At 45.8% G+C, this 23,079-nt stretch overlaps 1 protein-coding gene across 1 annotated transcript in view; it reads left to right on the forward strand.

The window, feature by feature from the left end:
* The window catches only part of LOC136590899 (ATP-dependent zinc metalloprotease YME1L1-like), a 42,079-nt gene extending 19,169 nt beyond the window's left edge, over positions 1-22,910 (forward strand). Inside the window, exons 8-19 of the mRNA XM_066588419.1 lie at positions 2,095-2,177; positions 4,100-4,190; positions 4,475-4,627; positions 6,668-6,800; positions 8,664-8,726; positions 10,035-10,147; positions 12,600-12,755; positions 14,572-14,723; positions 16,084-16,210; positions 16,291-16,364; positions 16,810-16,896; positions 19,626-22,910. Coding sequence (XP_066444516.1) covers positions 2,095-2,177; positions 4,100-4,190; positions 4,475-4,627; positions 6,668-6,800; positions 8,664-8,726; positions 10,035-10,147; positions 12,600-12,755; positions 14,572-14,723; positions 16,084-16,210; positions 16,291-16,364; positions 16,810-16,896; positions 19,626-19,787 — 1,394 coding nt within the window. The 3' untranslated portion in view covers positions 19,788-22,910. The remainder of the gene's footprint in view (positions 1-2,094; positions 2,178-4,099; positions 4,191-4,474; positions 4,628-6,667; positions 6,801-8,663; positions 8,727-10,034; positions 10,148-12,599; positions 12,756-14,571; positions 14,724-16,083; positions 16,211-16,290; positions 16,365-16,809; positions 16,897-19,625) is intronic.
* The last annotated feature ends 169 nt before the right edge of the window (positions 22,911-23,079 follow it).

Consider the following 23,079-nt stretch of genomic DNA (forward strand, 5'->3'; position numbering starts at 1 on the left):
TTCAAGCTTCAGAGCTGGGAGTTCTGTAGAAACTGTTTGGGTGAGACTACAAGGAGAGAACAACAGAAAGGACACCATTGAAGGCATTTACTATAGGCCGCCGGGACAAGCAGAAGATATGGAGGAACTCTTTCTGCATCAGATGGCCAAGCTCTCCAAAAAAGTACGACATAGTGATCATGGGAGATTTTACCTATCCAGACATTTGTGTCCCACAAATTCTTATCCGCTCTTTCTGACAATTTGATCTTCTAAGAGGTTGAAGACAAAAACAAGGGTATCTTCCTATTTTGTATCTGTTTTCTTTCAGAAAGTAAATGTGACCTTAACTGATCTTCTCTGTGCTATTGGGGAAATAAAAGAATACGGTATATATCTAAAAGCAGAAAGATGTGACAAAACACTTAGCTAACTTACATGAATCCAAGTCTCCAGGTCCAGATGAATTACATTCTAGGATACTAAAGGAAGCAGTTGAGGTAATTGCTGTACCACTCGCCATAATCTCTGAAAATTCCTGGAGAACAGGAGAAGTCCCAGAAAATTGGAGAAGGGTGGATCCAGGAAACTACAGGCCTGTGAGCCTGACTTCTATACTGGGAAAGATCTTTGAACAAATTATTAAACAGCATGTATGCAAGTACTTGGATGACAATGGAGTAATTAACCAGAGCCAGCATGGCTTTGTAACAAACAAGTCATGCGAAACGAATCTAATTTCCTTCTATAACAGATTCATCAATTCGGTTTATTGGGAAAATACAGTAGATATCTTGACTGTAGTAAAGCATTTGACAAAGTATCTCATGCCATCGTTATTGAAATAATTACCAAATATGGGATTGCCAAGGCAACTGGTGGATGTGCAGCCATTTATGACCACTAATTGAGTACGATCACTCAAAGTGGAAGAATGTATCAAGTGGAGTACCACAAGACTCTGACCTAGGCCCAGTGGTGTTCACCATTTTTATAAATGATCTGGAGGAGGGAATTGATGGGAAACTGATCAAATTTGCCGATGACATAAAGCCTGGAGGGATAGATAACAGGGAAGAGAGGGAGAGGAACCAAAAATATCTAGAAAAGCTTGACCAGTGGGCAGCGACTAACAGAATGGTATTTAACAAGGAGAAATGCAAAGTCCTACATCTGGGCAAGAAAAATGAAGGAAAAAAAAAAAAACCAGAATGAGAGGAATTGGGCTAAGCAGCACATGTAAAAAAAAAAACTTTGATATACTAATAGATCATAGACTGAACATGAGTCAACAATGTGATGCAGCAGCCAAAAAGGCAAACACAATTCTGGGATGTATTAAGAGAAGTCCAGTTCTGGGCACCCCAATTTAAAAAAGACATAGACAAACTGGAGCAAGTTCAGAGAAGAGTTACCAAGATGGTGAGCGGTCTGCAAATCATGTCCTGTGCGGAACGGTTAAAGGATCTGGGAATGTTTAGCTTGCAGAAGAGAAGCCTGAGTGGAGACTTAATAGCTGTCTACAAATATCTGAAGGGTTGTCACAGTGCAGAGGGATCAGCCCTATTCTCATCTGCACAAGGAAAGATTAGAAGCAATGGGATGAAACTGAAATGGAGGAGACACAGATTAGATATTAGACAGTGAGGGGGATCAATGAGTGGAACAGGTTACCACGGGAGGTGAGGAGTTTTTCAATGGAAGTCTTTTAAGGCTGGACAGACATCTGTCTGGGATATTTTAGTGAATCCTGCACTGAGCAGGGGGCTGGACCCGATGACCCTGGAGGTCCCTTCCAACTCTACCATTCTATGAAGTAGTGCACCTAGGCACAGGAAGAGGCGACTCGTTTGGTAATGGTGGACCTGTCGGGCAGGGTCACAGCCCACTGATTGTAACACTGCAGCAGTTCTGGAACACTTCTTGGGGAAATAAAGATATGCACCCCAAATCGTGTCACTTTACAATCTGAGGCATCATGGGATTTATTTCAGTAAATGAGGTAAAGACGTGTGCTTTAGACATGTTTAAAAAGGGAAGAAAAAAAAAGTTAAAACTTTTGTAGTCCAAATTAAAGCTTACATTTTAAGTTACAACCTGTTTTATTTTTTGCAGTTCGTTTCAGAGCAACATCCGGCCTTGATGCAGCTGTGGATCCGATTCAGATGAAAAATGTCACATTTCAACACGTGAAGGGGGTGAGTGCAAATAATGGGGGTTCTACTGATCAATGGACTATAGGGCATTGTATGGTTATTGACGTACTACGGTCCAGGGAGGATCAGGAATTTCAAAAGAATTAAAAGTTGTACCAAAATTGACTTTTATTACTTCTCTATTGGATAGGTGATGAGTGTGATCGGCAGGGGTCTCGCTGCCCAGATCCCTACCGATACAGAGAACGGGAGTTCCAGTCTCCCTCTTATCACTGTGAACTCTCTGTACCCCCTGCAGTGAGAAGGAGATTGAATAGAGTAGTGGTCACACATGAGCTTCTCCATTCATTTCAATGGGTCCAACGGGAATGACAGAGTACAGCTACTCTGCCCTCTGCAGAAGCCCAATTGAAAATGAATGGAGTGGCGCCGCACTGCGGGTGGGTACAGCAATCCCATAGTGAGGAGATGAGGGGCACATAAAATTTCCATTCTCAAGATCAGTGTGGGTTTCACCGATCAGACTTTTATCTTTCCTCCATTCAGAAAAACCCTTAGCTATGACTGCAGTTAAAGGGGTTTTGCAAGGTTGTTAAAAGTGATCCAGAGGCAGATAACTATAAAAATGAAAAAAACAAAACAGTAGTCTCTCTTAAAAGAGATTATCCTCTATCCACAGGATCGGGGATAGTTTGCTAATCTGAGGACCGGAACTCCTGTGTCCCACTTTGTCACTGCAGGTGTCGTTTCTCCCCCTTGCAATGACATCACTTTGAAAGTGGCGTCGGGCGAGCATGCGTGGTTGGCACTCCATTCATTTCAATGGGAGTGACAAATACCCGAACAGGTCGCCGCTTGGGTACTCGGGAATCCCATTGAAAGTGGATGGAACCAGCGCTCCATTTAGTCTCCTCATCGCTGCGGGGTCCACAGTAACCTCCGCTCCCAACTTCTCCAGTTCTGGAAGCTGCTGTAGCAGTATTATTCATGTGATCACTGCAGCCAGAGATGGGCTGTAGTGGCCATGTGAATAAGCAGCAATGACTGCTGCAGAAACTTCCAGAATCGTACTCAAGGGAGCACGAGTGTCCGTGGTGGAGCTGCAAGACTTTTAAACTTTTTGTTTTAGTTGTCACTCAGAGTGCTTTCCCTGGGACAATTGGCTGATAACCCCGGCTCTTGTTCCCGGCACCCCTAGCAAATTGCACCCCTAACAAATTCTCTGCAATCTACTCTGTCATTAGGTACATAAATTCCATAATAAGGACATGGGAGGGGGGGGGGGGGGTTAATCTTTACAGGTGGCTTCCCTGCACTTGCAGGCTGACAGATCTGCAGACACTGTGATGAGGATCACCAGTCTTTGCCCCTCCTGCTGTTACAGCATGTGTGCACGAATTACACACATGCATTGTAGCGAGTTTACTAACCATTTGGCCAGCATGTCTCTAAATGCCTCATTGTCCTGGGAGATCAGAGGAGTGGGCATTCACATACTGCCTCACTGCTGACTTGACCAGAGTACGCAATGTAGCATGGAAAGTCAAAGTAAGGAAATCAGGACAGGGAACTACTGGCAGAATGCTCGGCTTGCTACACAGTCCCCCTCCATAAAAGTAAAGCCACTTGAAAACCAGTACTTGCTATCATGAAAGCACAGGCAGCACAAACATTCTTCCTTTCCGTAATAGAGAAGGGAAGGGGCATCGTAACCCGGCTGCACAGCTGATGTCTCCCCGGCGGTCTCTGTTGGGGACCATCTTGCATTATGCGGCCGGTTGAAGGTTGTTCCCTTTTTCTTCTCGCCTGAAAAGCTGAAGATCCTCAGAACTGGAATGTTTGGCCTCTTTTAGCACTTTTGAATCCAATTTCTTCCTACCAACCATTAAGAAAATGTTTTGCTGATTCTTTCATTGTGAATGTTCTCCAATTTGGTGAATGCTGATGGATTTGTGTATAAACAGGTTGAAGAGGCAAAACAGGAGCTACAAGAAGTAGTGGAGTTCTTGAGGAATCCACAGAAATTCACAGTTTTAGGAGGCAAGCTTCCCAAAGGTAAGGAACGCTGTAGGGTCCTCGAAAAAAATGCTTTATTATGAGGTCATGCAGCAAACAGCCCAGGTGAACACCACCTACCTGCTGGAAGAACACTGGGGGTGTGCCATCATCAGTGTCGGGATCGCCTTGTCATGTAATGGCAGTAAGGTTGCCAGTCTGACGAGGACCTCTTTAGTGTCGCCGCATCCTCGTCTCATTTGGAAGACTCTGTAAGAAGCAGCCGCTGATACGTTTCTGTTGTGTGAGTGATGGAAACTTACCGCTTAACCTTTTTCTTCTAGGGATCCTTCTGGTTGGACCCCCTGGAACCGGAAAGACTCTCCTCGCTCGAGCCGTGGCTGGGGAAGCCAATGTTCCTTTCTATTATGCTTCTGGTTCAGAATTTGATGAGATGTTTGTAGGTGTCGGAGCGAGTCGCATCCGGAATCTCTTCAGTACGTGCTGCGCATCCTGAATAATGTTAACGTGTGTGATCAACCCCAATGGTTTACAGTTGATCTGCTGTGCAGGCTTGTCTGTATAGCACTTTGGTAAATGCTGCAGCTCATCTGTTGAGTGTTGGTTGGTCCGCAAAGGGTGAAATCCAAAGTGAAAATTTGCAGGATAAATTGATTTAAAATCTGCAGCATGTGCCAATTTCTACATGAATATCATGCACTTTATTTCTCTCTGTAACGTGTGGATTAGTTTTGTCACTTCCCATTTGCTGCTACTGGAAATGCTGCCGATTTTCGGCACGTAAGATCCACATTGGACTTGTCCCGTGTAGTCGTACCCGTAGGGCCCTTTTTGCATTGAATGGTTATCACTCAGTATAAATGCTGGCACAATCTAAACTACCAACAATAATTGGTTCGTTGTTTGGATCATGCAGGCATAAAAACCGAATGACAATCAGTCTGTCTTAGCAGGCAGTCCTTAATCTATGAACTCCATCCTGTTTACTGTGAATGGAGGCGGGCGGGCGGAGGGATCCCCGGCCGGCTCCACCTCTCATCACCGAGCGATCAGCGCTCCTGTGTAAAAGCACATGAGCCATTATTGCTGGGAAGACTAGCACTTCTGCGCCCAAAAGTCGCCCTGTGTGAAAAGGTGCTTGGAACCAACTACCTCAATTACAAATTGGTGCTGGAAAAAGCGGTTATCTCAGATTTCTGACTTGCGCTTATAACATGACACTGATCCACACACGGATTAGCTACATTCATTGAGGCTCATTCTCAATTTGGTAGTAGATTATCAGCTGTAATTACCCAGGAACCCCACCAATCTGCTGCTTTCTGGTCCGATATGCTCTGCAGTGGCCAGACTTGGTATTACAGGCATTGAAGTGAATAGGAACTCGAACTGCAATACCAAGCTTGGCCACTGCAGTGGGAACTGAGCTATCTGCTTCCTGCAGCTCAGTGCACATGAGTGCTGAGACGGCAAATAGCTGATCGGCGGGCATCCTGGGTTATTGGAGGTCTATAAAGAGGATAGGCCATTAGTAGTTTACAACTGGACAGCCCTTTTAGTGTCCATAGGTTTAATCTATCAGAAGATTTCACATACATACCAGAATGCTCCAAAATAGGTCATTACAAGATCAGGTAATACAGCAGGGGTGTCAAACTCCTTTTCACTGTGGCCCACATCAGCTTTATGGTTGCCTTCAAGGAGCTCTTTATAAGCCTCATTCACACAAGCGTGTTTTCACTCCATGTTATCCCCATTAATTTGGATTGGGTGTATTTTATGCATGTCCTATTTTGGTCCATATTAGGGACTGGAATTGCCGCCAATGGGATCGCATAAATACGCAGTGAATGCACATGATATATATGTATTCACTGCGTATTTACGCATGAGAGCAGGAGAAATCTATGAGAGCTTCTTGCTTGTGTTTTTTAGTTGTGTGTTTTTTTTTTTTAAATTCCACACTTTGAACAATGCAGTGAATATGTGCTATAAAAAAAAGCCACAAGAATCCAAGATGGCGCTCGCTCTCCGTGCCAAGCGCTGGCTGCATCCTCGGGGGAAAGTAGAGAGCCGATCCCTCAGCGTCCAGATCTCGCGGGCCACATAAAATAACGTGGCCCGGAGCATTTGACTCTAGCTGACATCTGTTTGGGATGTTCTTTCAGAAGTTGAGGAAAAACAAAGGCTGAACTAGAAAGTGTGGCAGTGAGACTCGGTCATCGTGGCTTTTGGATGTGATCGGCGATGCCGCTCCTAATGTTTAGAGGAGGAACTAGGCAGCATTCATTGAAGTCTTCTTTATTAAATAGCCATGAGAAAGCAAGCAGCCACGTATCGACCCTGTGCTCGGGTCTTTATCAAGCTAATCGGCGATGCCGCTCCTAATGTTTTATATACTTCTCCCTTTTTTCTTATTGTAGTATCGTGAATGATGAGAGTTTGCAGCTGATGGATATCGGTCATTGCCTTAGCATTTTGAGGTTCACTTCTTTTCTTCTTCCTCTTCTTTAAAGGGGAAGCCAAGACCAACGCACCGTGTGTCATCTTCATAGATGAGCTGGATTCAGTGGGTGGTAAAAGGATCGAGTCCCCCATGCACCCGTACTCTCGACAGACTATTAACCAGCTGCTTGCAGAGATGGACGGGTACGTGTCTGAGTGCTATATTAACCACTTGATTTAATTTTATATATTTTTTTTTTGTTGTTGCTCTTGGTTTTCCTTAAATAACGAATAACCATTTCATAATGAAATGCTCTTGACAGTCTCTTTGCATTTGAGACCTGTCAATCAGCAGCAGGGAATATATAAATATTGAAGAAGTTGGCCCAAGATTACAAACTTTCCCTGCCCACAGAATAGGGAATAGCTTGCTGATTGGTGGGGGTCTCGCTGCTGTCGATCTTGAGGCCAGGGATCCTGTGTCCCCCTCTGTTCATCACTACGAGGGTCGCCCCTCTCCCCGCAGTGCTGTCAGAATAAATGGAGTGCTGGTCGAAAATGCACTTTCGGCGCTCCAGTCATTTCAGGGTGGATGATGGAAATACCTAAGCCACTGAAAGTGTTGGCGCTCTTGTTTGACCAGCGCTCTATTCAGTCTCCACCTTACTACGGGGGAAAAGGTGGGTTAAAGTAAGCCTGCAGTGAGGAAGGTGGGGAATACGGGACCCCCGTTTTCACGATCGTCGTACTACAACTTAAAAAAAATAAATTTGATTTCTGTTGCCATCTTTTGCTTCCTATATAACTTTTTATGTCAAACGAGTTGTGTGATGGCTCGTTTTTTGCGTGGCGACGTGCAGAGCCTCGTCTGGCGCAGAGTGTTAAGGCAGCAGAAATGCAGTCCTAAGCTCTCGCTCTCGACCTGAAGGTTGCGGGTACAATCCCCGCGTGGTTCAGGTAGCTGGCTCAAGGTTGACTCAGCCTTCCATCCTTCCGAGATCGTTAAAATGAGTACCCAGCTTGGTGGCGGGTAATTAATTAATTACCTGAAAGTTAGCGCTATACAAATAACAGGATTTAATAAAAAAAAAAAAAAAAATTGGGGGGGGGGGGGGGTGTGTATGTTTTGTTTTTGTAGCATTTTGTGGTATACTACTTGTGAATAGCTTTTTATTACATTTTTTTTTCTTTAGGAGGATATGGGGAGGCCAAAAAAAACGTGCAATTCTGGCATTGCTTATTTTTTTCTCAGGGTGTTCAGTGGGGCATTAATTATGTGAAATTTTAATCTGGACTTTTGTGACTGCAGTGATACTAAATTTGTTTTTCTTTTTTTGATGAAACTGAGAAAAGAGGGTGGGAGTTTAAACTTTTTTTTAAATTTTTTTTTTCTAATATTTATTTTAAGAAAAAATTAAGTTTAAAATGTTTTTTATTTTCTTATGAATTCCCATAGGGAACTTGCGAGCATTTGATCACTCGTACAGTATAATGCAATACCATAGTATTGCATTCTACTCTGTTCTGGCAGGCGGTCTATGAAGACATTCCACAAGCACATCTCCATAGTCATTCACTGCAGTACTGGCCTTCAGTTGGCCCCAGGCTGTCATGACAAACAAATGGCACCCACCGATCGTTTTGCCAGAGGGCTATTCAGGACCCCCGATTGCCGATCAGGACATTTAAATGCTGTTGTCAGAATTGACAATGGATGACTGCCGCGATCAGAGTGGATCCTGGCAGGTGTCGGCTGTCAAAGATGTCTGACGCCCGCAGTGTGTTTAGCGGGGTCGGCTCCCTAGCCCACTCCATCTACAGACAGTCTACATGCGCCCTCTATTACGGAGCACGATGTGAAGCATGTATGTGATGTCACCTTATGGTAAACAAACCATGCCAGCCACATGTCACTGCTGTGGGAACAGAGCTTCCCAAGAAATGTGGAGCAAACTGAACAGTGTCTGTACGTAATGGGGGGAAAAGAACAGTGGATGTACAGAAACTCTGAAAACTGCTTTAATCGTGTCGCATTAGGCCTGTGTTTTTACTTTTTTCTTTTTACAGATTTAAGCCCAATGAAGGCGTCATAATCATCGGAGCAACAAACTTTGCGGAAGCCTTGGATAAGTACGTATTAGACCCCTAATAATGGCATATTGTGATGCTGGTTTGTCACGCCTTAAGGATTATGGGGACTTTTTTTTTTACACTGTAATGTGTGTACAGAGCAGAAGCAGATTGCGCTGGTAATTGCAGGCACCGTTTTCAATGATTTTAATAGGTGGTGCTGCACCTGCAATTACCGGCACTGGCCACTACACATGGGGTGGAGCTGGCTGCTTCCACTCCCTGCCCTGTGTTTCTCGTCTGTTATCATCGGGGGGGGGGGGGACCTGGGGGGCCGCCGGCGGTGGGTACCGTGGCTCCGGTGGGGCCGCCCGCGGCTGCTTTCTACCGCCTGCGGCTGGAAGTGCGGGCAGCGGGCCGACCGGCCAGGCATAGCTGCCTTAGCTGCAGTCTTCTACTTCTGTGTGTGGGGGAAATATCCCGCTGCTCAGTCCTCAGTCTCTGCAGGCGCGCTGTCACCCCTGTTAGCTGGGGCCGTGCTTGCCTGTTTTGTGCAGTGTGGGTACGCGGCCATGTGCTGGCTGCCGTGCAGCCTTTTCAGTGGCAGCCACGTGTCGCAGAGCGGCCATTTTATTTCCCGCTGGGCGGACATACGATTTTCCCGCCGCTTGGTCACGTGGTTTGCCTGCCCTCTGTTCCCTGCACTGTTTCCCTCGTGTGCTGCAGGGAGATGCAGCACCTCTGGACAGGTCATCAGTGGTTGGGTGGTGGTCCACTGCTCAAGACCCTTGTGCTTCTGCCGATTTGTCTGCTATGCTGTCAATGCAACGGGCTGAATGTCGTCATCGGTGGTCTCTGCAGGAAGTGGGAGCACCGGCTTTGCTCCCATTCAAATCAGTTGGCGTACCGTGCTTCTCCTACACTTCCTGCTTTTCTCATGATCAGGACAGGTAGTGACATTAGAGAAGCAGAAAGTGGAAGAGCAGCGAGGCATTAATTTCAATGGGAGTGAAGCCGATGGTCCTACTTCCTGCAGTGACCACTGATGACATTCGGGCCCGCTGCACTGACAACGCATTAAGCTGATGGAGAAGGGTCCCGAGCAGCAGACCACCACCCATCAACTAGTGCCGACATATCCAGAAAATAAGTCATCCATTACTAAAGCCTGGAATGCCCATTTAAGTACGGAAGCCAGAGTGAAAACATGACTCAGTTTTTAAATAACGAAACCCTTTGTGTTTGCAACAGAGAACAATCGGAAAAGGGTTAATTGTTTTTCCTTGGCACCATATATAGACACTGCGGGTGATGGTGCCATGCTGGAGATGAGCTTTATGCCACTTTCTTTTATTTTTCTCTGTGTAGTGCCTTAGTACGCCCGGGTCGTTTTGACATGAAGGTGACTGTTCCCCGGCCAGACGTGAAGGGACGCACAGAAATCCTGGAATTGTACCTCGCCAAAATCAAGTATGACCCATGTAAGTTTTCACCGGAAACCGTATTAAATAACATATAGCGACATAACGTGCGCCAAACACTTTTATCATATGGATCTCTTGGAATGAAGGATGTGAGCGGGCTGTAGTATTCACAAAGCGGAGTTCATGTATACAGCCTGCAGGATTAGCTGCGCACGCAGTATATATCAATGCATGTCACTTGTCCGAAGACCCATATACAGGCAAACACTGGCACCACCTAATAGAGCAAGTGCTTGTATGGCTCTCATGCATGGAGGTAGCTGTACTGGCGGGTATGTGCAAATCACACATCAAGCATTCAGAGCCGAGGATCTCAGTGGGAACTGGCAAATACATGACACAGATGGGCGATAACTTCAGGTCACCTGAAAACTCCTCTTGGGGATATCTTGTATCTGGAAATGATATATCGTCTCCACTTACAAGGAGAAAACGGCCTCCTAATGCGAACGCAAATTTCGAATGTTAAAATTGATCTCTTCCATTAAAGGGGTTGTCCCGCGAAAGCAAGTGGGGTTATACACTTCTGTATGGCCATATTAATGCACTTTGTAATGTACATCGTGCATTAAATATTAGCCATACAGAAGTTATTCACTTACCTGCTCCGTTGCTGGCGTCCCCGTCTCCATGGTGCCGTCTAATTTCAGCGGCTAATTGCCCGATTAGACGCGCTTGCGCAGTCCGGTCGTCTTCTTTTCTGAATGGGGCCGCTCGTGCCGGAGAGCGGCTCCTTGTAGCTCCGCCCCGTCACGTGCCGATTCCAGCCAATCAGGAGGCTGGAATCGGCAATGGACCGCACAGAAGACCTGCGGTCCACCGAGGGAGAAGATCCCCGCGGCCATCTTCACCAGGTAAGTAAGAAGTCACCGGAGCGCGGGGATTCAGGTAAGCACTGTGCGGTTTTCTTGTTTAACCCCTGCATCGGGTTTGTCTCGCGCCGAACGGGGGGGGCTATCGAAAAAAAACAAAAAAACCCGTTTCGGCGCGGGACAACCCCTTTAACCTCCTTCATCTTTGGTACGGCCAGAGCGAAACTCCGTTTGGAAACCTTACAGCGCCCAAAAGATATGGCACGCCACTACTGGACTATAAACTGTACTACCTGGCGGGCTACATTAGATACGTTCACCACTGGCTTTTCGATTGAGATCTCCCAAACATCATCTGATGCGCTTCCCTCTGGATTGTACTGGAAAAACAGACCTGCATACTAGACGGCTGCTCCCTATATACAGATAGCCCGCCAGAGTCTGGCAGATGTGTAAATGGATCGCTAGGCGTGAAGGCATTCTCCTGGAAACCCCCCTATGGGGTAATGGAGCACTACCACAGTTGCTGAACCTCCTAGATGTCCAATTCTGGATAGATCTTGGAGTCGCCTACTTGCAGCATGTATACATTAATGGAGTTGTGGCCTCCAATGAGCAGCTGCTGCAGCTTTACCAGATCCCCAGGACCAGCTTCTACAGATACCTCCAGCTAAGACACGCGCTAAATGCCCAATTCACAGAGCCACATCAATCCCTTTCCACTGATCTCTTGATAGGAGTTTTGCGCACGCAGGGACCTCGGGGGTTAATCTCGCTGATATATACGCACCTCATTCCATATAAAACTTCATACGTGGAGCTGGGGGTCTTGGACAAATGGTGAAAAATAATCCCCTCGCTCTCTGACGAGGAGTGGCGTACCGCAATGTACTCCTACACGTCATTCTCGCCAGCAGCCAACAACGATGATTCAACCGCACATTATACATCAATGTTACTTGACAGCAAGCGCCTGAACCCCAACACACAATGTCATCGCTGTCAGACACCCTGCGCTGACCATACCCGTCTGATGTGGAGCTGCCTGGTGATATACTCCTTCTGGACGGAGGTTACAGACTTCCTGGGACAACTACTGGGGTCGCTGCTCCCAACTAACCCCGCTGATTGTCTGCTAGGTATACTGGATGAGGAGCAGTGGCAATCTCATATCTGCATTTTTCTTGGCGAGGTGCAGTTTCTTGCCTGTAAGGCTGTAGCATTGCACTGGATGGGTAGGAGACCCCCGACCGCCCCCCCAATTGGCATAATCTAGTCAGTTCTCTTCTCCCATATAAAAAATTGTATACAAAAATAGATAGTGCCCAGATAAATTCTATAAAATCTGGGGAATTTGGCGCGGCTCATCAACCACAACCCACACGCAAAACGCATTCCAGTAATTGGTGGACCTAATGAGTTTTTAAACCCATCCAGGTGCCATTTAGCTCTTCACAGGTATGGAGATAATATCCTCAACTCTGCGAACTAGCTTATACAATGGATATTGTTGAGTCATTGTAACTGATTTGTAGACCTGCACCCTCTCACACTCACCTTGTCACTGAGTAATATCACTTGATATGTTCTGTTCACAATAAAACTAGTTTAAAAACAATTGTTCCCTTGCCTTCTAGCCATTGATGCTGAAATAATTGCCCGTGGCACTGTGGGATTTTCTGGAGCAGACCTGGAGAATCTGGTTAACCAGGCCGCGCTGAAAGCTGCTGTGGATGGAAAAGACATGGTCACCATGACGGAAATGGAGTTTGCCAAGGATAAAATACTTATGGGTGCGTAATGTGATATTTTTATTCTTTTTATTATTTGTTTTTTTTACATATATTGCTTATAACTGATCTGAAGAGTAAACACCTTAGCGTCCCAGGACTTGTACGTACATCCTAGCTGTGCAGCGTTAATTAGGCAGCGGTCTCGGAATCTGAGCTCGCTCCATACATGGTTTGTGTCGGCTGTTAGCAACAGCTGACAACTGGCTGACACAACAATAATGAGAGTTCATGCCTGTTAACCTTTTAACCCCTTCCCTCTCCAGGACGTACATTTACACCTTGCAGCGTCTGGGTATGTATGAAAAGAGATCGCGGTGTGATCTTCTGATAGCAGCATTTAAATCCTCCGAACGATGTTCGGGTGTCCCATACGGCCTCCCCGCGGTGAGATCGCATGGAGCAGTGTGGGTGTCATGGCAGCCAGGGTCCTCCTGAAAGGCCCCAGGGCTGTCTTGGCAGACTGCCTATCAAGCCATCCCCGTGGGGTGGCTTCATAGATTGCTTGTCAGATTGCAATATAATGTAATGCTATATTAGATCAAAAAAGTTTTACTAATTGTGGAAAAAAAAAAAAACGATTAAAAGTTTAAATCCTCCCCCTTTTTGCCATGACCGCCAGACCGCAGTGCATACGTGTGCAAAAGAAAAGCATATGCACCAAATACGCATAGTTAAAAAGTTGATCAGTTCATGGACCGTAACTGAACTGCATACACCTGTGTGAATGAGCCCTTCTACAAATGACTCACACTAATGCAGTGTACAACAGGCAGTCAGAGAAGTGGTACGGCCATCTCTAAGAACAATGTGGGATCTGGAGTGAATGCATCAGAACGTCCTATAGACGTCTGAATATCAGTGGTCTGCTCACACGTCATCTGAGGATGATGCAGAAAATGAAAGCTGTCAGTCTTCAATGGGCACAAGATCATGCCACGTGGACAGAAGAACAGTTGGCAAGAGCAAGTATAACCTGCATAGATCAAATGAGATTTGAGCTGTTTGGCGCCGAAGAGGAGAAGTTCCGATTGTGTCCTCTCTACAAAACAGACATCGGATTCATCCGCAGGAGTTACTGCAGCTAAGAGTTTTATAAGAAAGTGTGGGAGCGTCATCTAAAGTGTGAAATGTCTTAAGTGTGTGTGACTTAAGATTAAAAGGGTTTTCAGGATAGATCATCAATAGTTACCAGCTTTCACCAGCAGCGGTTCATCGATGCAATGCCGTCATAAAGGCAAGTGGGTGGGGGGTCTATTAAATACTAAAAGCCAGAAGAGTTGCTATATCACTATGCACCCTTTACATAACTTGGAGCCTGTTACAGAACGGCTGTCATATATGAATTATTGCAGAATATGCATCTGTGCCATAAACTGATAGTAGCTGAATGCGGAGGCTCAAAATTGTGCACGTTTTCAAATGTGCTTGCAAAATGAAGTAAACAAGTGGAAATGTATATCTAATGTAAAAACATTTTCAACATTTTTCTCAATTTTGCCAAATTTATTAAAAACAAATTGTATCTCTACTTTTACCACTTAAGGGCGGCTGCACACGGCCGGATTTTCATTGCACAACATGCTCTGTCTTTGAGCAGCTTCCGTGAAGAGGACCCATGAGCCGTCCGCAATTAACATCCCGATTGTGTGCAGCCGCCCTAAATAAAGTACAATATGGGATGAAAAACAAGATTTCCAACATTTGTCCTAGTCATTAAGCCACAAAAGAGCTTGGTTTAGAAGGGGTTAATAGGACTGTACATGTATCGTATGTTTCATGGCTCTTGCTCATCAGTGTTACTTTTATTTTTCTTCAGGGCCCGAAAGGAGAAGCGTGGTGATAGACGACAAGAATAAAACCATTACTGCCTATCATGAGTCGGGACACGCGATAATTGCCTATTTCACCAAAGATGCTATGCCTATAAACAAAGCGACAATCATGCCGCGGGGGCCGACGCTCGGTCATGTGAGTTATATGCAATGCTGGTTCACCTGAAGGTGTAATGAATGTTCTATACATATGCGCAGGTGCGGGCCACCAATTTTTGCATCAAATTGCTAACGACAACTTGTCCGTCAGTCCGTGTGTGTGCTATGTGAGATACATGCAGAGCCTGACAGCACCTGTGATGTCAGTTACTGGCTCTTAGCTCCGCCTCCTGATTACATGACCGTGACGTCATTACAGGTCCTTTTTATCCTCCTTGTGCGATGAATAAGGGATTATGGGCGAACTACATCAGTTGCTGTGGATACAGCAGTACTCAGTCTGGAAGTTTTTACCTGGTTGTGAGACATCTGAACACCTGTGTGGAGCCTCCAATAAATGACACATCACAAATTTACACATATGTAGCTGGTGTGCTGAGAGGACCTGTAATCGATCAGTCACATGGTCTCTGAGCTGAATAAGGGATTATGGGTGGATTACATCACCCACACCCCCCTGTGGCCTCAGTTGCTATGGATACAGCAGTATTCAGTCAGGTAGTTTGTAGCTGGTTGTCAGACAGCTGCACACCTGTGTGGAGACTCCAATAAATGACGCCTCACAAATGTCCACACATATAGCTGGCGATACATACTGACCAACAACGACGAAGCATCGTCCTTCCCCCGCTATCTTCACATCTTCTGAATGTGGTATCATGTCATCTCCAGTGCTAATGCCGCCAACTCCAGCCAGCCTTCATCTAATCATCAACCGTTCTCCAGTGTGGAAACTAGTGCAAGCATGTCACCACAGAGGGTTCAACGCCGCCGTGAAGCTATGCAAGCATGTCACCACAGAGGGTTCAACGCCGCCGTGAAGCTATGCAAGCATGTCACCACAGAGGGGTCAAAGCCGCCGTGAAGCTAGGTGCAGCTTACATGACACAGTGGCAAGCCACGATGTCACCTCAGCCACCAGCTGAAGTTTGTAGATCTTTTGCAGCAGATATGCAAAAGCTACAAGCAAACATGTCTCCTCAGTGAGCTCTGAAGTTTGTAAATTACATACAGCTCATATGCAAAAGAAACCTAGCAGAGCTGTGTGTGACGTGCATGTAGCAGAGCTGTACGCCCCCAGAAACACTGGTACCATAATTTCCTAATAATTACTAGTGATCCCTAATAAGGGTGAATTCACACATTGCGGAACCCTGCAGTTTTTCTACATTCTACTATTAAAGTGAATGGCAGTAAAGCAAATCCTGTTCACAAAACCGCTGAGTATTTTCTGCTGTAACCCGACCCTGCGGTGTATCTGCAGATCTGCTTTTGAAATTCTGCAACAAATCCACAACGTGTGAACGCATCCTAAACAATGTCTTTAACTTCTGTAGGTGTCTCTTCTACCAGAGAAGGATCGCTGGAACGAGACCCGCTCGCAGCTCCTCGCTCAGATGGATGTGAGCATGGGCGGTAGAGTGGCGGAGGAAATAATTTTTGGGCCGGAATACGTAACTACAGGTAACGTCTTTCCTGAGCGCACACTAGTTATTACATGACCCCAGGTTTTACAGATCTGACATTTCTTCTATTGTTTTTAGGGGCTTCTAGTGACTTTACCAACGCAACAAAAATAGCAAAACTGATGGTAACAAGATTTGGAATGAGTGAAAAGGTACAGAAATTCACATTCAGACCATTTGACCTTTTTGGATTTACTGTTTCCCCAAAAATAAGACGAGGTCTTTATATTAATTTTTAATAACTTTCGCAAAAAGATGCACTAGGGCTTATTTTCAAGTTAGGTCTTATTTTGATGATGGAGGGACCACAGATGTGTGTGCGAGAGCACTGCACTTCCAACCCTTATGGTCACTCATACGAGCGCTCAGACCTTTGTTGTTGGCATAGCAACAAAACAACAAATGTTGGAAACTGTGCTAGTGGCGGAGGGGTTCATGGCAGAAAGTATTCAGTACCAGCACAGGGCACGGGCTGCCAATCTTTGAAGTCAGGATTGTCTAATGTGGTTTTTGAAAATGGGTTTTATAACGGAAAGTTCATGCAGACTAGCTGAGCGTCGCTTTGTATTTAGCATGCTTTTGTTTCCTGCATTTCAGCTTGGGGTAATGACTTACTCTGACACCTCGAAATTGAGTCCGGAGACACAAGCTGCCATCGAGCAAGAAGTTCGAACATTGTTGAAGGTAAGATCGGTAAATCTCTGTTCAGACATGTTCCATAAAAACAGACTAGACTGAAGCTACACTGCATTGTGTGTAAAATATATTCTATATATCCCACACTGATTGTAAAATAAATCCCGCTCCCAGAAGTTGTCGTTTTGCTGCAGACCCCGTCCTGCGGTTTCATCTCAGGCAGATCTGTACATGATGAGAGTTGTGGTGATTAAATGAACGGTCACCGAAGGCCCTAAAAGTGGTTCCTCCCCATGGCCTATAAGAGGCTCTCGGAGGCTCCTCGTGTGTAGTGACCTCTTCTTCCGCTTGTGTAGAGCTTGTTGACCACTAGACGCCTCTACGACACAAAGAAGAGATGTCACCCCGTTACCAGAGGGGGGCGCATTATTGGGATGTGAGAAGCTGGATGGTCATATTGATGAATTTCCCCAACCAGCCGTTCTGGCCAGACTGTTAGGAGGTGTTGTGACCAGTGGTTGGGGCACACAAGGTGACTGGGCTCAGAATGTCTTTAATAGACAACCAGCAGAGAGCAGCATCTGACCAGACTATTAGGGGGTGTTGGGACCAGTAGATGTGTGAGGGCACACAAGGTGACCGGGCTCAGGACGCCCCCTACAGACCACCAGTAGAGAGGAGCGTCTGACCAGACTGTTAGGAGGTGTTGGGACCAGTAGATGTGTGAGGGCACACAAGGTGACCGGGCTCAGGACCCCCTGACAGACCACCAGAAGAGAGGACTGTTATCGTTCGACAAGCACAAACAGACGCGACTGTTTCATTGTCCACCATCCAGAAACGGGTGGCATCATCGTTACACCCCTGTGTCTGTCGAAACCATTTTTAGGTGCTTGGCTGAAGGACATTTGGTCTCACGGAGCCCAGTACCTGTACTGCCTTTTGGCACCCACCCTATGTTGCCTCTGTTTGCAGTGGTGTGGGGTGAATGAAGAAACTGGACTGCTGCAAAGTGGAACTAGGTTGTCTTCAGCAGTTAATTCAAGTTGAGTTTGGGCACAGACAATGGCCGTCTGGGGGCCATTGCATACAACAGTCGGTCCCCTCTAGTAGTGTTACGATGGACAATGACAGCTCAGCGATATGTACAGGACGTCCTGCAGCCACATGTGTTCCTCTCATGGCGGCTTCCAAGAGGCAGCAGGATAATGCTCGGCCGCACACAAGGGGGTCACAGGAGCCCCCACAACATTGTCACACTTCCGTGACTTGCCCTATCATCTGATTTATCACCAATAGTACATGTATGGGAACACCTAGGGCACCAATTTCGACAGCCTACCAGTTTAGACGATCTAGAAGTTGTCACATCAAATGTGGAGCAATATGCCACAAGATACCATATGAAACCTGTATTCCTGCCCGTATCACATTTTGTATCCAATCTAGAGGCAGCCTAACAGGATGCTAGAGCCTCCATGCACGCCTGTATTACATGTTGTATCCAAGCTAGAGGCGGTACAACAGGGTACTAGAGCCTCCATGCCTGCCTGTATCACATCTTGTATCCAAGCTAGAGGCGCTACAACAGGGTACTAGAGCCTGCATGCCCACCTGTATCACATCTTGTATCCAAGCTAGAGGCGGTACAACAGGGTGCTAGAGCCTCCATGCCCACCGTATCACATCTTGTATCCAAGCTAGAGGCGCTACAACAGGGTACTAGAGCCTCCCTACAAGGGGGCAATTTCCCACTGCAAATGATCTTTTTGGCTCGGATATTTTAATCCCTTATATCAACATTGTGTGTGTGTGTGTGTGTGTGTGTGTGTGTGTATATATGAATATAGTAATTATTAGGAAATTAAAGCGCGCACACACAGCTCTGCTACATACACTTTTTATCCCATACAACAGGAATCACAACCAGCTCATGGCTGTTGTCCGGCTCTGTAGGTTTTAAAAAAAAAAAAAAAAAGTGAAGGCCCTGTGATTGTCACCATCATGTGACCTGCGGACTCCTCCCACACAGGTGACTGATCACATGACTGGCATCTTCACATGGAACTCAGACAGGTTGTCGTTAGTATTCCATAGCAACTGAGGCCGCGATGGGTTGTAGGGGATGTAGTTTGCCCGTAATCTTCACAGCGATGACGTCCCTGTCGTAATCACGGGCGGAGCATGTAAGTCGCGGACAGGTGGTCGTTAATATTTTTTGATACACTCCTAGGGGAGAAGAGGTAGTTAGTGACTGTGTATATATGTGTATAATATAATATATATACCCACTAGCTGATCTAGCCGACTCCGCTCGAGTTAACACATAGAAGAGCGTTAGATTATCCTCAGGCTGCATGTACCGATGTCCCTCTGCAGAGTGTGCCCCCCCCCCCCCCACTCTTTACTTAGGACCTAAAGAATGCTCGCGCCAAATGTCACGCTTGTACGACGCCGAGAAGTTATGTTACATAGGGGACCACTTACTTTTGCAATTGGCATTGAATAATCGAGTTGCGACCCTTTTTTCTTTTCCTATTTAGGACCTAAAGAATGGTTGTGCCAAATTTCATGTTTGTACAACACCGGGAAGTTAGAGAATTAGTAGCGAGTCAGTCAGTCCTTTCACCTTTAGATATATTATAGTGTGTGTCTGTTTACACATACACTCATTGTGTGTGTGTGTGTGTGTGTGTGTGTGTGTGTGTGTGTGTGTGTGTGATTTTATTTTTTTTCAGTACTGAATCTTTTTTCCTTTTTTTCTTACCCCATATTAGGATTCTTATGAACGGGCAAAAGACATTCTTAAAACTCACGCAAAGGAGCACAAAAACCTGGCGGAGGCTTTACTAATGTATGAGACTTTGGATGCCAAAGAAATTCAGATGGTATTAGAAGGAAAGAAGGTATTAGAAGGAAAGAAGCTGAACAGTAGATGATACTTCCAGTGCCACGGACTGCGAGCTCCTCGTTGTTTTATCATCTCCGTATAATTCATTCTTTTTATTTCCAAACTACTTTTTATTTAAAAGGGTTGTCTAGTTGTAAACTGTTGATGGCCTGTCTTCAGGATTGGACATCAATAGTATTTCGGCAGGCACCTGTCACCAGAAAATCTCACCGATTAACTGTTTGCCAGGCTGGTGCACCCATACATTGAGCTTATTTCTGTAGGAAGCAGACAGCTCCATTCTCACAGCAGTGGCCAGGCTTAGTATTGCAGGCCAATGTTTCCATTTATTTCAATACCTGCAATACTAAACTTGACCACTGCAGTGGGAACGGAGCTATCTGTCTCCTGCAGAAATCAGCTGCGTGTATAAGCACACCAGCCCAGGGAGCAGCTGATTGGCGACTGGTCCTTACCGATCTACTACTGATGTCCAATCCTAAGGATAGGCCATCAGCAGTCTACAACTAGAAACCCCTTAAAGCTATACCGAAATGTTGCAGAATTTCAAAATCCAGTCTTTTCCTTCTTGGGTATGTAGCTTCACCTTTATAGAATTAGGCAGTACCCTGAAAATAGGGCATTGTATCCAACAGAAGTGGGAAGGGCCTCAGAACGGCCTATATAGATAACAGTCTAGAAAACCCTCGCTGCACCACATAGCAGTATATTGCCTGGTGCATGATGGCTGCATCCATCACTTCTGCGCAGATACACGCACCATTCACACTGTATGGCCTCATGGTCCTTGGGTCAGCTACTGCCATAATGTGTGTAATGTATATAACAACCGCACTGCTTATTACTCGGAAAGCACCTGAATGGGTCAGGAGAAAACGAGAGCGACCAAGAGAATGTGTGTCCAGACGCAAAAAACAAACACAAAATAACCCAACTTGCTGTGTACATCTAAAAAGGCGAAATGGATCTGGATATTTACAGCAACCCTCCATTTTTGGGCTAAAACTCTGGCCGACGCAGAGGAAGAGGGGGGGCTATACTCCCCGCTGTCCTTCTGCTTCGATAATTCTAGGTCCTTCTTTTTTTTTTTTTTTTGCCATCCAAGATGGCTGCAGCAATTTTCTAACTGACTAATACCCATTGTGCACTGCTCTCTGAATGGCCAGTGAGCTGCTCTGGTCAATCAGAGCAAGTATAATGCATTCGTAGTCTAAGGGCCCTTTTACACTGACCGATGATCGTTTAGTGTTAATGCCAGCAGTGACGGAACCATTAGCCTGTATAATGAATGAACCTGCTTACTGAGAATGGAGGTCGGCTGGCCGCAACGATCCCCAGGCCACTCCACCTCCGTTCACTGAACGATGATCGCTCCGTTGTGAAAGCAGAGGAGCAATTATTGCTGGGACGACTGTTGGGCACTTCAGCTCTCCCATGGGGATCAATGGGAGTGTACGCACACGGCCTGCAGCTTTGAGTCTGATGGTAAAGTCTGCATGTGGGTTGTTGGGGCCGACAGCCTGGGCATCGGGAGAAGGGCAAGTATAAAAAATATCTTTGCGTGCTTCTAGGAACCTGCTCAATGAGCACCATACCTTTTTTTTATGGTGCTCGTAGTCGGTGACCGGTTTCCTTTTAACATCTGGCATCACAATGAGAAATGTATATACAGACTCACACTTTTTCCCCTTTTAATAAGGACCCAATAAAATCCTAACCCTTTACTCCTCATAAGGTCTTCTTTCCCTCTATTAAAGTAACCCTCTGGTTTTGAGATACAGTTCTGTCCCCGAACCGGGTGTACGTTGCCCATTTTCTGCTGCCTCTCAGATCCACCGGTTCCAACTTCTGCTATTAGCCATCCAAGATGGCCATCGCAATTTTTAAGTGTACTTAAAGTGACAGAGATGACCACACTGCTTTCCTGACTACCTGATGCACGCGATTTATTAGTATGCATCATTAGTCTAAGACAAGTTTACCAATGCAACTATGCTTAGTGTGCAACAGGGAGTCAGAAAAGCGCTGCAGCCATCTTTGTTTGTCTAGGCCCAGAGAGTCGCTTTGGTCTCCCACAATGCACTGGCGGTAGTTGGACTACTACCGGTACTACTCTGTACATGCTTTCCAATTGGCCAGAGCTTCTCATGTGATCAGCAATGGCCAATCAGATAGCAGTACACGCATTAGGTAACTAGTAATTACTGCAGCCATCTTGGACAGCTGAAAAAGAAGCCTGGAACAGGCCCAAATGGAAGAGTAGAAGAGAATAGCTGTAGGGAATGTTATGTGGAAACCGGAGGGTCACGTTACAGAGGACCTGTCAAGTTGTTGGGCCAAATTTCTTATTGGTCAATCATACCTAAAAATGCACCCATAAGAAATTTCTTGACATTAACCCTTTGCAATCCAATTTTGGATTCAGGGTTTCCTAGGGGGCTTACAATGGCACCATCTGCTGGCTAGAGACAGTTCTGCGGTATGTGACATGCTGGAGAGCTGTACAGTCTTCAATCAGAATGTCTTCAGACGTCAGACAGTGGATTGGAAAGGGTTAAAAAGGGTCAGTGTGGAGGAAGAAAACCTGTTGATCTTCAACGTGTCAATCGCGATGTCTTTGCGGATCCTACAGCTGTAATGGTGCATGTGATGGATGACCCGGGTAGGTGGTGCTGAAGTACGCAGCAAACCGGAGGGCGCCTCGTGATAACACGATGGCTTCATCCTCTTCAGCCTGAAAAAGGGAAATCGTCCGTCTTGGGCTTCCTGCAGGTCCCTTTATGTTATCGGTATTGACCAGCGCTAAAATGTATATAAGGCTACAAGCTATTTTCTGTGTTCCCGACCGCTAAGAGTAGCAGCAGAAAACACCACTATTTTAAGTAGCGATCTCAGAACTGACAGCGTCGCACTTTACTATGTGTGCAGAGGACACTTATTGCTGATCCACATTTCTTGTGTGAGATATATATTTCTTATTTTTATCGCCAGCGGTGTTTTATTGTAGCTGCCGCCATCACCCTGCTGTACAAAGGATCTCACGGAAACCTGCTTACTATTCTGTCAGAAGTGAATGTAACTCGGATTCCGACCTGTGTAAATTGAGGTGTATGAAGCATATTTAAATATGTAAATAAATCTTAAGATCTAATGGGGTAATGTATGTTTGTCTTATTTTAGCCATTTAGAACAGGAGTGCACAAACTATTTGGTGTAAGGGCTACATTGTTCTATCTCAAGAGGCCACAATAGTTCTCCTTTCCAGCAGTGGATTGTCTCTTTTTTCCAGCATTGCTGCCCCTCCTTCAGTGCCAAATCTC

The sequence above is a fragment of the Eleutherodactylus coqui genome, unplaced genomic scaffold, assembly GCF_035609145.1.
Source record: "Eleutherodactylus coqui strain aEleCoq1 unplaced genomic scaffold, aEleCoq1.hap1 HAP1_SCAFFOLD_53, whole genome shotgun sequence".
Classification (NCBI taxonomy): Eukaryota; Metazoa; Chordata; class Amphibia; order Anura; family Eleutherodactylidae; genus Eleutherodactylus; species Eleutherodactylus coqui.